At 36.0% G+C, this 12,130-nt stretch overlaps 2 protein-coding genes across 5 annotated transcripts in view; one reads left to right on the top strand and one right to left on the bottom strand.

Moving 5' to 3' along the window:
• NC2alpha (negative cofactor 2 alpha) overlaps window positions 1-12,130 on the bottom strand; it is a 347,119-nt gene that overhangs the window by 53,030 nt on the left and 281,959 nt on the right. For 2 of the 3 annotated variants that reach the window (XM_071694267.1, XM_071694266.1), the window contains exon 1: window positions 1,016-1,371. The exons of the other annotated variant lie outside the window; for it this stretch is intronic. Coding sequence is in view for 1 of the 2 variants with exons in the window: in XM_071694266.1 (XP_071550367.1) it covers window positions 1,016-1,057 (42 nt within the window). In the remaining variant the exon portion in view is untranslated. Of the gene's footprint in view, window positions 1-1,015; window positions 1,372-12,130 lie in introns of those variants that run through there. 3 annotated transcript variants of the gene reach the window in all.
• Window positions 1,691-10,436, top strand: LOC139766103 (V-type proton ATPase 21 kDa proteolipid subunit c''-like). Of its 2 annotated transcripts, none has more exons than XM_071694264.1 (7): window positions 1,691-1,816; window positions 3,808-3,894; window positions 4,228-4,360; window positions 5,131-5,278; window positions 5,788-5,923; window positions 6,339-6,454; window positions 9,108-10,436. In XM_071694264.1, the coding sequence occupies exons 2-7, from the start codon at window positions 3,828-3,830 to the stop codon at window positions 9,138-9,140; spliced, it is 633 nt and encodes a 210-aa protein (XP_071550365.1). In that variant the 5' UTR covers window positions 1,691-1,816; window positions 3,808-3,827; the 3' UTR covers window positions 9,141-10,436. The 2 variants fall into 2 exon arrangements, with proteins under 2 accessions (XP_071550365.1, XP_071550366.1); XM_071694265.1 differs by having other exon boundaries at window positions 1,712-1,816; window positions 3,815-3,894.

Below are 12,130 nucleotides of genomic sequence, written 5' to 3'. Positions count from 1 at the left end.
ACCATCAACAGGTTAAAGACTACAAAACAAATTCATAAAATACCAAGAGGAAAGCAATAAACTTTTGTTTTTGTTAGTTAACAAGGGCTCCTGAAGCATTACAAGTATATTTCACCAACTTGATAATAATTCTGTCGAACTTTGATGGAATTCAGCATCACTCAGAGTTTATGAACATTAGTTGAAAAACATGATCTGAAGCTTTATATTTTACTAAAATGAATAAAGCAGTATGGTTCTGTATATTAGGAAAGATATGGGGATGAATGAAGTTAAAGTAATTCACTTGTGAAGCATCAAAAGAACCTAAACACCATCATCTTCTGGAATTTAATAAATGACATGATAGAAATGTAAACATTGAATTCGTCTGCTGCTGGGAATCATACAGTCACTCGCAGTCTGCTTGTTGGCATCCAACTCCATTCTAATGATACATTTTCATGAAAGAGACTGGCGTATGTCAATTACAATATTAGATGTTAAAGTAAATCTTGACTGCTAGGGAGGTTACAATGGTCTGCACACGGTGTTAATATTTCTACAAATATATTGCTTACTTTAACATCAACTAACCGTATAGAGTCCATGATATGCTTTATTCAATACAAAAGATAAGATAGAGTGGTCCTATGCAGGTATACCTGTAATCGCAACAAACTACATAAAGCACCCGAAACATAAGTAGCCATCTCCTGATTTACAAAGCAAACTAAAAAAGCCTATCATCAAATCACCAACTGGACTTATCTTAGGTCACAGACCCATAAACCTCCAACCTACAGAAACCATCCCATACCCGAAGCCACTGGGTTGCAGTTAGCCAAATACCATAGAGCACTCTGAGATATATGACCCTAAGGCTGCTTATGACAGGGACACCAGACTGCTAACTGCTCGCAGAATGAGTAAATGACTTGGTGAGGTCACCCCAGGCCTGGGTGAGCAGCTGCTAACTTATCGATAACCATACCAACCACTGACATACCCTCTTAATACACAGCCAGACACTTACCGGTGGAAATCTTGCATTATATTTCTTCTTCTTCCCAGGCATGATGGCAGGGAGTTATGCACGTAACCTATAGTTCAAACTGTTGGACTGAAAACCACTTTAATTCCCCGAAATATTGTCCAGAACTTCAAGGCTGCCGCAAATCGCGCTAGTCATTTCCTGGCTAACAACCCCGTCTGGTGTCTCTCACGGCCTCATGGCGCCTCTCCACATACAAAAATATAAATTTCATTGATGTTCAACTCTTAGTCAAGGCAGGAGAGGGTGGCTGTACGTGTCAAAAATGTTATAAAGACAAACCACCAACACAATAACAGTTCACCACCTCACACTGGGACACTAACAACAACACGGTGATGAACGTTACTCTTACCACAATATTCCATCATTATTCCTTGATCTAAATGATAATATCACACTAAAACCAATTCAATGAAAATATATAGAGTTTTTTCGCTATGATTAATGTATTAGTATTCCCAATTTCATTTCAAATAACTGTATTTTTGTGTACTTGGTAGTGAAAATACCATTACAGCAGAATATTTCCCAAAATATTTTGTAAAATATAATATTAGATAAAATATACAAATACAATAATTAGTTCATACAACTTAATGAAAATATTTGAAACTTATAAAAATATTTAGTATAATGAATATAGCTTTGATATTTGAAAAATTCTACCAAAATCTTATGAAAGTTGAGTCAGGTGATCGATCCTCAGCATCTTGTCAAAGTGAGGCAGGAAAGCTGAACATTTGCCTCACCGCTGAAATTTATCCTTCCTACAGTGCCAAGGTGAGATTAATGGTGTTCCAAGTCATGTAGAGAGATAAAGTAATCCATATCATGACTGTTATGATAGAAATAGTTGTGATTCCTGCCATACAAGATGTACAAATGTGTCCCCAGTGTAATGTTTGAAGATTGTTTACTTTTATATAAAAGAGAGATTGATTGAACTAATTTCCAATTTAGATGATTTGGATAAGACATGTAAGTCTTAGGAAGAGATCGAAGGGTAGTTTGTCAGAAAATTGATAATAAATTGAAAATAAAGTGATCTGTGGTCATACCTTAGACTTGGCCGGTGGAGAAAAATTGCTTATCTAATATTTACATAGCTTCAGAGGTGATATTTAATTAGAGGCTTTGGTCCTCTAAAACATAAGCTACTCACCTCAATATTTTATATAATTCGGATCCAGTTCAGATATATCTTAAGTTCTAGCTAGAAAGATAAACCACGAAAACAGTCATTCTAAAGACTTCTCTATTGTGACCTCCCTTACGGGGGAGGGGGGGGGGGCTAAATGATTTGTAGTTTAGAATAGATCTTCATTGCTGTAACATCTGAATATTACAGTTGTAATGCTTAATATAGGGCTTGATAAGGCAATAAAGGGTTATGAAGATCAGGCAAAATGTGAGGGTCAGTTGACGGAAAGTAGATAATATGTAGTATGATATCGAGAGAACCCACAAAAACCTAACCCAGTCTCACCTAGCAACTAGAGTGATAGCAGAGACATAATTGTAATTTCGTCTTCTGCTGGGGATTGCATGGCTGCTAACAGTTCCAACTGTTTGTTGACATCTGGTGCCATGTTGACCGTGCATTTTCATACTCACAGATACTCGCAGATCTTCTGACCGTAGGCCTCCTGTGGAGTCCTCTTCTGTCAGCTCCTCTTCTAAGCTTAGATTTTTTAGGTCATGTCCGGTCTTGTGTATTTTCTTGTATTTATATTTCTATGCTTGGTTTTCTCAGAAATGATCTAGTCTTGTGAGTGACTGGTACAGTTTGATGTGTGTAATGAACATTAAAGTAAATTTTGACTGCAAGGGAGGCTTCTTGAGGTTTTCATGGGTTCTCGTTTTTTTTTGCTGTTGTATTATCTTTTTATAATTCTTAACTCATACTATTATTGCCTTAATATCATTCATTATGAAAGTAAGTTTGATGGGTCTCCTTCAGATACTCTGTGTTTAGAATCACAAGTGTCTGCTCTCCATCACTACTAGTGGGGGAATCCATTTAAGGCTATCTTCCAAGGGTTACTCCCCTTAATCGCACTTTAACCATAGGCCCAGTATTTTGCCAAAAGTGGTTTTGACAATGGCAGGGTTTTTAAGGAACACGTTTTTATCTACTCGAAATGATTCTTGCACGGAATATATCTGTTTATTATTATTACTATTATTATTATTATTGTTCCTGGAGATAGGGGAAAAAGGTTACTTCCAATTTGTTGTATGTATGCCGAAGATGACTAACAGGGGCTGGAAATCATTATCTCCTGTACTCCTACTTTCCAAACGAAGGAATGAAGGAGCCATAATAGGATTTTTCTCTTTGGTTGTCATCTGTTTCTGTACAATAACTTGTTAATGCAGGCAATGGCAGAAGGGTGTGAAAGAAATTTTTTTTTTATTGTTTCGTTGATATTATTATTTTCTTGTATTTCTTGCTTGTATGCACTTACCCATGTTGGTGAGGTAATGTCAGGAATAGACAATTGGGTCTTCAGAGGAATATCCTCATTTTGCTCCTTTTCTTCATTGTTTTGGAAAGAAACGGTAAAGGAGGAGATGATTTCTTGCCTCCCTTGTTCCAGCCTTCTTAGTTGCTTCGTGTGACATGCATAGTTAATTTTCTTTCAACCCTGGCTCCTGGATACTGATGATACTATTATTATCATATAGTTAGCAAGCAGATCTTGATGTTGATTGTAAACTTTTGTAATGTACAATATTTTGTAAAATCATGCAATAACTTGATGTTTAAGTTTTCAGGAGGGTTCCAACCATGGGATACATAAAAGGCTACTTGCAATATGGACTCTACCTTTATTTACTTCTCCTCGCTGCTATTGGCAAGTAGACAAAATATTGTTCAGGTCCTTAATTCTTAACAAACTGCATAGCATATTAGTAGCAGTAATGTCTAGAATAACTGAGGTTTAGTGTTTGAGAATAATCTTCATATTCTGATTGTTTACTGTGATAAACAAAATGTAATGTTAAATGAGTTCTGAAAATTTCTGTATTGCAACTTATGCTGTTGAAACACCTTTTTTTCTCATAAAGCTTTACCTTTTGTCAGTATGAATGCTTTCGGGATGTTAATGAATGTCCAGAAACATCCCAGTATTAATGCTAATCTTTTCACACTTGCGTGATTCTCACTGATTACTTTTATTTACTAGGTATCGGCTACGTTATCACAGGGCAGGGTGAGAGGATCGACTTTGGCTGGTTCTTGACTAATGTCTCACCATACTTTTGGGGTGCAACTGGGATTGGGTTGACTGTATCCCTGTCTGTTGTTGGAGCAGCTATGTGAGTAAGCCATTTCTTTTCTTTTTTTACCATTGATGGAAGTAGAGGTGGTCATCATAATGTAAAGTAAATTCCATGCCATAGCAATATTGTTCATTTAATTATTTTGCAGGTTTAGAATTTGGTATGGCAGTCATGAAGCTCACCAAGTTTTATCTAGTTTCAGTTTTTCTCTGGCACTGAGGCAGTATCATAGCAGAGTTTTAAAGTGCTGCAAATATCTTGCAGAAAATGTAAAACATCTCTTCTCTTTTTTGTTCCTAAACATGAATAATTTTGAGGAATGCCAGGACTACTACGTACTCTTAAACGTTTTTGATATTAGCTCATGGGTATTTAATGAAATTTGAAATTCTGTAGTGGCAACATGTAAATTACTCAGTCTTAGAGCAGGTTTTGACAGCAAACTAAAGAAGCACTGCACTGGAGTTGCTGTATGCCAGTGGCCTGTTGAGGGTGAGGCCATAAAGGCTGAGAAGCAGCACTGGAAATCTCTTGTTATAGAGACTCTCTTGCCATGACCACCCCCTTAAGGGAGTTCCAGTTAGGAACAGGCATCAGGTACATAGATAGATATACCTCAAAAAGGTTGGGAACCTCGGATCTAGGCAGCTTCGGGGTGGATTTGCATAGGTGTAGTTGATGCTGATTTACTTAGGAAGTAAGAAAACAGCTCTGTACTTTTTTAGGTAGATATTCTTATGTTTGATATTGCATGACTCATTTTTCAGAATAGTTCTCTGAACTGATATTTATGTAAACCTAAACAGGGGTATCCACACAACGGGAGTGAGCATAGTTGGTGGTGGTGTCCGTGCTCCTCGTATTAAGACTAAGAATCTCATCTCTGTTATCTTCTGTGAGGCTGTAGCTATCTATGGACTTATTATTGCAATCATCCTTGCTGGTATTTTGGAGGTTAGTGATTACATTCTTTATTCAGTAATGGTATTCATTGTGTTGTTACCTGTTAATTCCACATTGATAAGAAATATGAAATGCATCAATTTTCTTCCAATCCTTTGTTGTGGTGAATGATTGTGTATTGAATCAGAGTAACCATGAGATTGAGCCAGTGGTTTATACATGATAAAAATCTTATAATTTTATGTACTTTTCATGTTTTGATTCCCACAATGAGAATAGGATAACACCTGTAGAATGTTACAATACCTACTCATTCAAGTGCTAAAGACTAAACAGCATCCCTCAAAGCATTTACAAAAGTTTGTTCTTGTGGGCAAGGTTCTCACTTAGTGGAGCTCCAAAATCTTTGTCTGTTGTCAGATAGAATAGCAGTGACAGTGGAACAGACTTGTAAAAACACAGTAGAAAAATTACATCAGTAACAGTATTGCTTTGTAAAAACACACTAGAAAAATTACATCAGTAACAGTATTGCTGACATTGCCATCCATATTTTGCAGGAATATTCAGAAGATAAAGCAGAGGAAGATAACAAGATTTTTGAACAAAACCTCCTCTCAGGTTACCTTATGTTTGCTGCTGGTCTTACTGTGGGGCTCACTAATCTCTTCTGTGGCCTGTCCGTTGGAATTGTCGGTAAGATGGATTTTCAACATACTGTGATGAAACTTAGCACTCTAAAGTGGAATTCTCATGGTTTTCTCAATATTTTGTTTTATCATCTCTGTCATATATTTCTCATATTGATGGGTATTATGAAATCTGAAGCAGAGAATGTGTGAAATAGGGGTTGAAATTGATAGATAAAGATTCCTAATCATTAATCCCTTTTCAGCACACAACTCAGCATGAAGTAAATACTTATACATTTTTAGCACCACTAAACACCCACTCTGTTTTCAACTAGCATAACTATTGACACATTATCTTACTACCCTTGTGGATTCTAGTGCACTGTAGTTGGGATTTGTTTCATCACAGAATACTGCTAGACCATATATAGTTCTTCTTTACAATATCTTGTTCATGAGTTTGATAAAACTTTACACAGGATCATCTGCTGCGTTGGCTGATGCTGCTGATGCTTCTCTCTTTGTTCGTATCCTCATTGTGGAGATCTTCGGTAGCGCCATTGGGCTCTTTGGACTTATTGTTGGCATCTTGCAGGTAAGTTCCAGTTCTCAAAATATGGTAAGTAAGAGGAAGTTTGGATTTAAGGGCAAACCATAGGAGTTGTTTGGATGATTATGACATGAATGAAACTATGGGTATCAGGAGGGTTAGTGATGGCTGAATAGTGAGCCAGCACTTGAGTGGTTGTCAAGTTGCACTTCTCTCTTCTGACCTAGGTAGTTGTCTTATCTTTCTGCCTCACCCACGTGTCGACTACTGGTATTTTGTCCACAAGCATACAATCTCTCCTTGTCACGCATAACACTTGATAACACTTTACTCAAACAGCTCATTCTTTTGTAACTAGATTTTCCTGTGGTGAGTGCTATGTGCTAGCTCTGCATTTTGGCAAAATTGTTGGAGCAATAGACAGAAGTAGGTAGAGGAGCATTAGGTGAAACATTGGGTAGAAAATAATGTTAAGGAAGAATATTAAGTAGAAGTATTCAGTTGGAACATTAGATAGGAGCCTCTGCAAACACTGCACGAGACTTGCCCTCTGCCAGTGCCATGTTAAGGGTGAGACACTAAAGTCTGAGAAGCAGCATTGAAGTTCATTAGTTATGAAGACTGTTGCTGTGGCTACCCCTTTAAGGTAGTCCCTGAAGGGAGCAGGCATCAAAGATATAGATTGATAGAGATTGTGGAGAAGATAGAGTTTACATTTTATTTTTGATGTGAAAAAAATTTGGAAGTAAATAGAGAAAGAGAGTTTGTCATGACAGTAAGAATCTAGTCATGAGGGATACGCTGATGAAAGATGGTGGTTTTGCTAGTACACTGGGAGGGAGCTTTGATTTTCTGTACTTCACACAAAACCATGGAGGCTCATATCCATATGGGAGTCTTTGGCAGCATAGACAGTATCACACAAGATATTAGACTACCAGTGTGAATATCTTATTAAACAGCCTGTGAAAGGATGCTTACCAGTTAAGAGCCAAGTCTACTAGAATTCCAGTGATCCAGTTACTCATACATTTGTATAAAGTCTCTATTACCCAGTTTCTTTGTTGTTCATTTGGAAAATAAGATTTTAATCTGGTGGAATTCAGTTTTTGTAATATTGTAGAATACAATGTTCAGTTTGAGTGGAATTCATGGATGCAATAGATTCAATAAAAGCATGTTTCTAGGGTGAAGATAGAATTCATCATCAAATAAAATCCCACTAAATCATCTTAAATATTTTCGTAAAAATCTTTGGTTAGAAAACAAAACACCAGCTGGTTAGACTTGAGTTTCAGTGATGCAGCTTTTTTGATGTGTTATTTATGCGAGTAAAATTCAAAGAAGCATTAATTCTATCTCCAGAGTGGAGGTAGAATTTGTGTTCAGATGATATAACATACAATCATACATACGTACATACAATCATACATACAAACATACAATCTCTCCTTGTATATAACACTTCACAACATTTAACTCACACAGCTCATTCTTTGTAATTCTAGATTTTCTTGTGGTGAGTGCTATGTGCTAGCCCTGCCTGTTGGCTAAATGGTAGGAGCAGTAGATAGAATTGTTGTTATAGGTTGAATTATTAAGCAGAAACATTTAGTTTGGAGCATTAGGTAGAAACATTAGGTAGAAGTATTATATAGGGACATTAGGCAGGAGCATTAGGTAGTAGTAGTCGGTAGGAACATTAGGTCAGAGCCTTTGCAAACACTGCTCTAGATGTCCTCTGCCAGTGGCCTATTAAGGGTAAAGCACTAAAGGCTAAGATGCAGCACTGGAGTTTACTAGTTATGGAGACTATTGCCATGACCACCCCCTTAATGGAGTTCCAAAATGGAACAGGCTTCTGATATGTAGATAGATAAAACACTTTTAAGATTGTATTCAAGTCTCGACAGGACCCACAACCAATGATCTTTTCTTAAAGAGGAACAGTTACTATAAAGAATCATTATTATTAGTGTTACATGTTCCCTGTTAGCAGCTGACATTTATTTGATACATTACTTGGAGCTAAATTTTGTTTATATGTAAAAGCTATACCGATAGATTACCGTTATTTTAATAGGATGATAGTATGCCAGTCATCACAATGAATTGTTGCTTAGAATCTGTAACTCTATTTATTTGAAGTGACTGAAATTTCCAGAAACTAAAGTTGTAGCTGTTGATTTTAGTTTGAATACCTCTAAATTTCTCTAGTTTTACCAAGAAAATGCACTTGAATGACTTGACCAGTCTTTCATCGTAAATGCTTCACTTATGCCCTTGAAAGTGTCATCTTTAAAGACATTGACAGTTAGGTATTGGTATATCCATTGAATGATAGGAAGTGGAACTTGATATGTAATGTAGAATAGTCTTTTTCGTGTCAGAAGTACAATATTAATTCAGAGGTAATGCATTATGCTTACCAAGCACTCCTTAAAGTATATTTAGGGATAATCAAGACTTGTTACAAGGAGTATACCATTTTCTTGACTCCATCTTTTTTTTTGAAAACTCACATATCAGAGATTGATTTTGTTTCATATACATTCACCATATCTCATGCCAGCAGGGTAGTGCTAGGAACGGATGAAAGAGTGGCCATTTTTTCTCATATACACTCTACCTGTCATGTATAATGCACTGACACCAGTTATCTTTTTTATCTCTAAACTTGCTTTAATTTCCATTGCAGACATCAAAAGCTAAGATGGGTGATAAGTTCTAAGTGGGACTTTGTTGAGTGGATTTCTCAACATTCCATGCATTTGGTGAGTTGGATAATTGATGGAATGGGCTTATCTCTGCTAAATTTCTTCTAAATGTCATAACATGAAGGAAGAGAAAAGCTTGTTTTACATAATTATCAACAGTTTCATCAGGCACAAAGCATATATGTTTATTTTTTCCAAATCATTGTTGATATCCCTTTATATGTGAGATCTGGATTAATAACTAGAATCATTTAGGTAGAAGTGATATAGGTGATGAATTGGAGTTCATAGTTTTTTCTGCATGGAAGTTGATGTTATAGAGAGATTACAAAATTGACTTCTGCATGGAAATTGCTGTTATAGAGTGATTACAAAATTGACTTCTGTGCATAGTCAGTTGATAATACAGTATTGAAGAAATAATAAATTTGATAATGTTTTCTTTCATATTTTTTATTGATCCTGATCTCATGTGTACTTTGACCATAAATCATAGCCAAGGATGAGTGCAAGAGAGCTAAATATGGACTAGTATTAAAATCAGTGGTATCAGTACAAATAGTAAACTTGTTCAGATGGGATGGCAAAGGATTAGATGATATATAAGGTATGATATTGTTAATCGTACTGCCTAGTTTTCATTTCCATAGTACAGGATTCTGATATGTGCCTGTAACATGTCACCAGGAAATGTATATGTTATGATATTGTTAATTGTACTGCCCGGTTTTCAGTTCCATAGTACAGGATTCTGATGTGTGCCTGTATCGTGGCAAGTGCATATTCCAGAGATTGGACTAATTCTTATTGCATTTGTTCCTCTGGACCTCTCATCAGCTTTTGTCACTTATACAAGGCCTACTTGTGACAGGTTTTAATCCTGCCACTGTTATACCAAGATAATCTGTTGTGAATAGTCGTTTATACTTATTACATTAAAGCTGGATGGTAACATCTTTTGTGTAAATGATGCATAAGACTGATACTTGCCTGTAGAGAGTAAATACCATTTTAGGGAAGGAAAGTAAATACCATTTTAGGGAAGGAATAGCACTACATTGGCATGAGCCCTCTAACATTTATGTATGGTCTTTAAACAGGCATTCCTTCCCTAGTAAGAATGAAATATTCAGAAGCAGAGGTTTGCATAATTTTCTGCTGTGTCTTATTGTATACAGTAATATAACTAGTGAATGGTGTAATATTGTAATTTTGTATATAATGTATTGTTTGAGCATTGTATATGTTTGAGCATTGTATATTTCTCTTATTGTGGGTAAACAGATGTGAATAAAAGAGAATTACTGAAACATTCAATGATTCATATCCTCTGAAAATGAAGTTTATCTTGTTATTTCCTCATCCTTCTATATGTTTAGTATATCCTCCAGTCGTCTTTCCAATATGTGTGAGCTTATTTTCCTTTACATTGGCTGGATGAAAGGCTAAAGGCAATTAAAAAAGAATTAAGCAAACCAATTAATGATGCATCTTGTAGGAGTTAGGGAGGAGATGATAAGGTCATAAGAGAAGGTATGAAGACAAAGAATCCCCCCAAAATAAAAGTGAATTTTGAAATGGGAATGGATAAGGAATTTGATAAAATGTTTGTTCTCAGTTCATTGAATTTTGGGCATTCAAAAGTCATTCTGAGCCTTCATAAGCAGAACATTTACAATATTCAAGTATTATTTCATTATGGTGAAAGACTGATTTCATTGAGACCCTAGTAAGGAAAATGGTTTCTCATTTTCTTACATAGAAAGTGTCCTCTGAAATCATTAGGAATTTAATGGGACCTACTCTCTTAAGCACCATCTTGTTTTATTAAAGGCCTGACCTCCAAGCGGACTTTTATCCGTGAGTAGGGCCTTTGATATGGAAGGATAAGGTAATAAGTCTAGATATCTCTACCCACTTTTCATCAATAAGACAGAAAGTCTGCAGACTTGCCTCCCTTTATTCTATCAACCCAAACAAAACAGACCACTAATCTTCCAAGCTGCATTTCAGTGACCAATAGAAAGAATATGAACTTCCCAACCAGCATTCATAAAGCATAGCAGGAAGTTTGCCGACTTATCATCTCATAAATGGATAAAAGAACAAAGGTCTGAGAACCCATATTTTGCTAAGAATAAGAGAAAAACTGCAACTTTATCAAACCATATCTTACTGACACAATACATGACAATACCAAACTTTAATCTTCTTAATACAACGTAAAATGTATGGACATCTTACGAACACATCAAAGAGAATACAATATCACTAAACCACATTTCGTTGATACAGCAAAGGGAAAGTGATATCCATAGGACCCGCAGGAGTTATACTTGTTACACAAGAGAAAAAGGGATGTTGAAATTCTGGTAGATCCCAGTCAAATCTACGTTTAGAACATGTATATGTGATGTACAGGAGGATAATAATTTGAAGAGGACATCAGCTTTTGATAAATTTGGTCATTGAAAATGGAGACTAATTGAAGTGAGAAATTAGTTATTGAAATAGGATTATATAGTTAAGGATTCTGATTATGCTTAGAGGTATATGTGGGATGTACAGAATGGGAAGAAAGCATTGGGTGTGATATACCTAGGTCTAATCGTAAGGGGATAATATATGAAGAATATTTGCCTTCTGTCAAGCAAATTGGTGGGAGTAAGTGAAAAATAGACTTATGAATGAAATTCTGAAATGGAAGGAACAAAAGATGAGAATTTTGGATTTCTTGGGTTTCCTCTTAGAATATTGCAGATTACAAATTGACGTGTCAATGGAAATTAAAAAAAAGAAGTATACTGAAGAACCCAACCTATGATAAATTGTGATGAAAGAATTAACTTAGTGGGGATGATCTTGGCTTTAGAGCAGCAGTAGAGCATCAGAACTTTTCTATACAATATGGTTGGTTAAGTTCAAGGTTAGTTAGGTGAGGAGGGCTCGAATTAGCCTAACCTACGTTAGATAGTCGAGCTGGTCTAATGATTAGACTGTGTTT

The sequence above is a fragment of the Panulirus ornatus genome, chromosome 57 (genome assembly GCF_036320965.1).
Source record: "Panulirus ornatus isolate Po-2019 chromosome 57, ASM3632096v1, whole genome shotgun sequence".
In the NCBI taxonomy this organism is placed as follows: Eukaryota; Metazoa; Arthropoda; class Malacostraca; order Decapoda; family Palinuridae; genus Panulirus; species Panulirus ornatus.
Note: the sequence above shows the minus strand (reverse complement) of the source record. Positions and strands in the feature narration are given on the sequence as shown.

Coding starts and splice junctions, on each gene's coding strand:
- LOC139766103 (XM_071694264.1), top strand. CDS start 3,828: ATGGGATACATAAAAGGCTACTTGCAATATGGACTCTACCTTTATTTA. Junction 5,924..6,338: donor CCTGTCCGTTGGAATTGTCG/GTAAGATGGATT, acceptor AACTTTACACAG/GATCATCTGCTGCGTTGGCT. Junction 6,455..9,107: donor TTATTGTTGGCATCTTGCAG/GTAAGTTCCAGT, acceptor TTTCCATTGCAG/ACATCAAAAGCTAAGATGGG.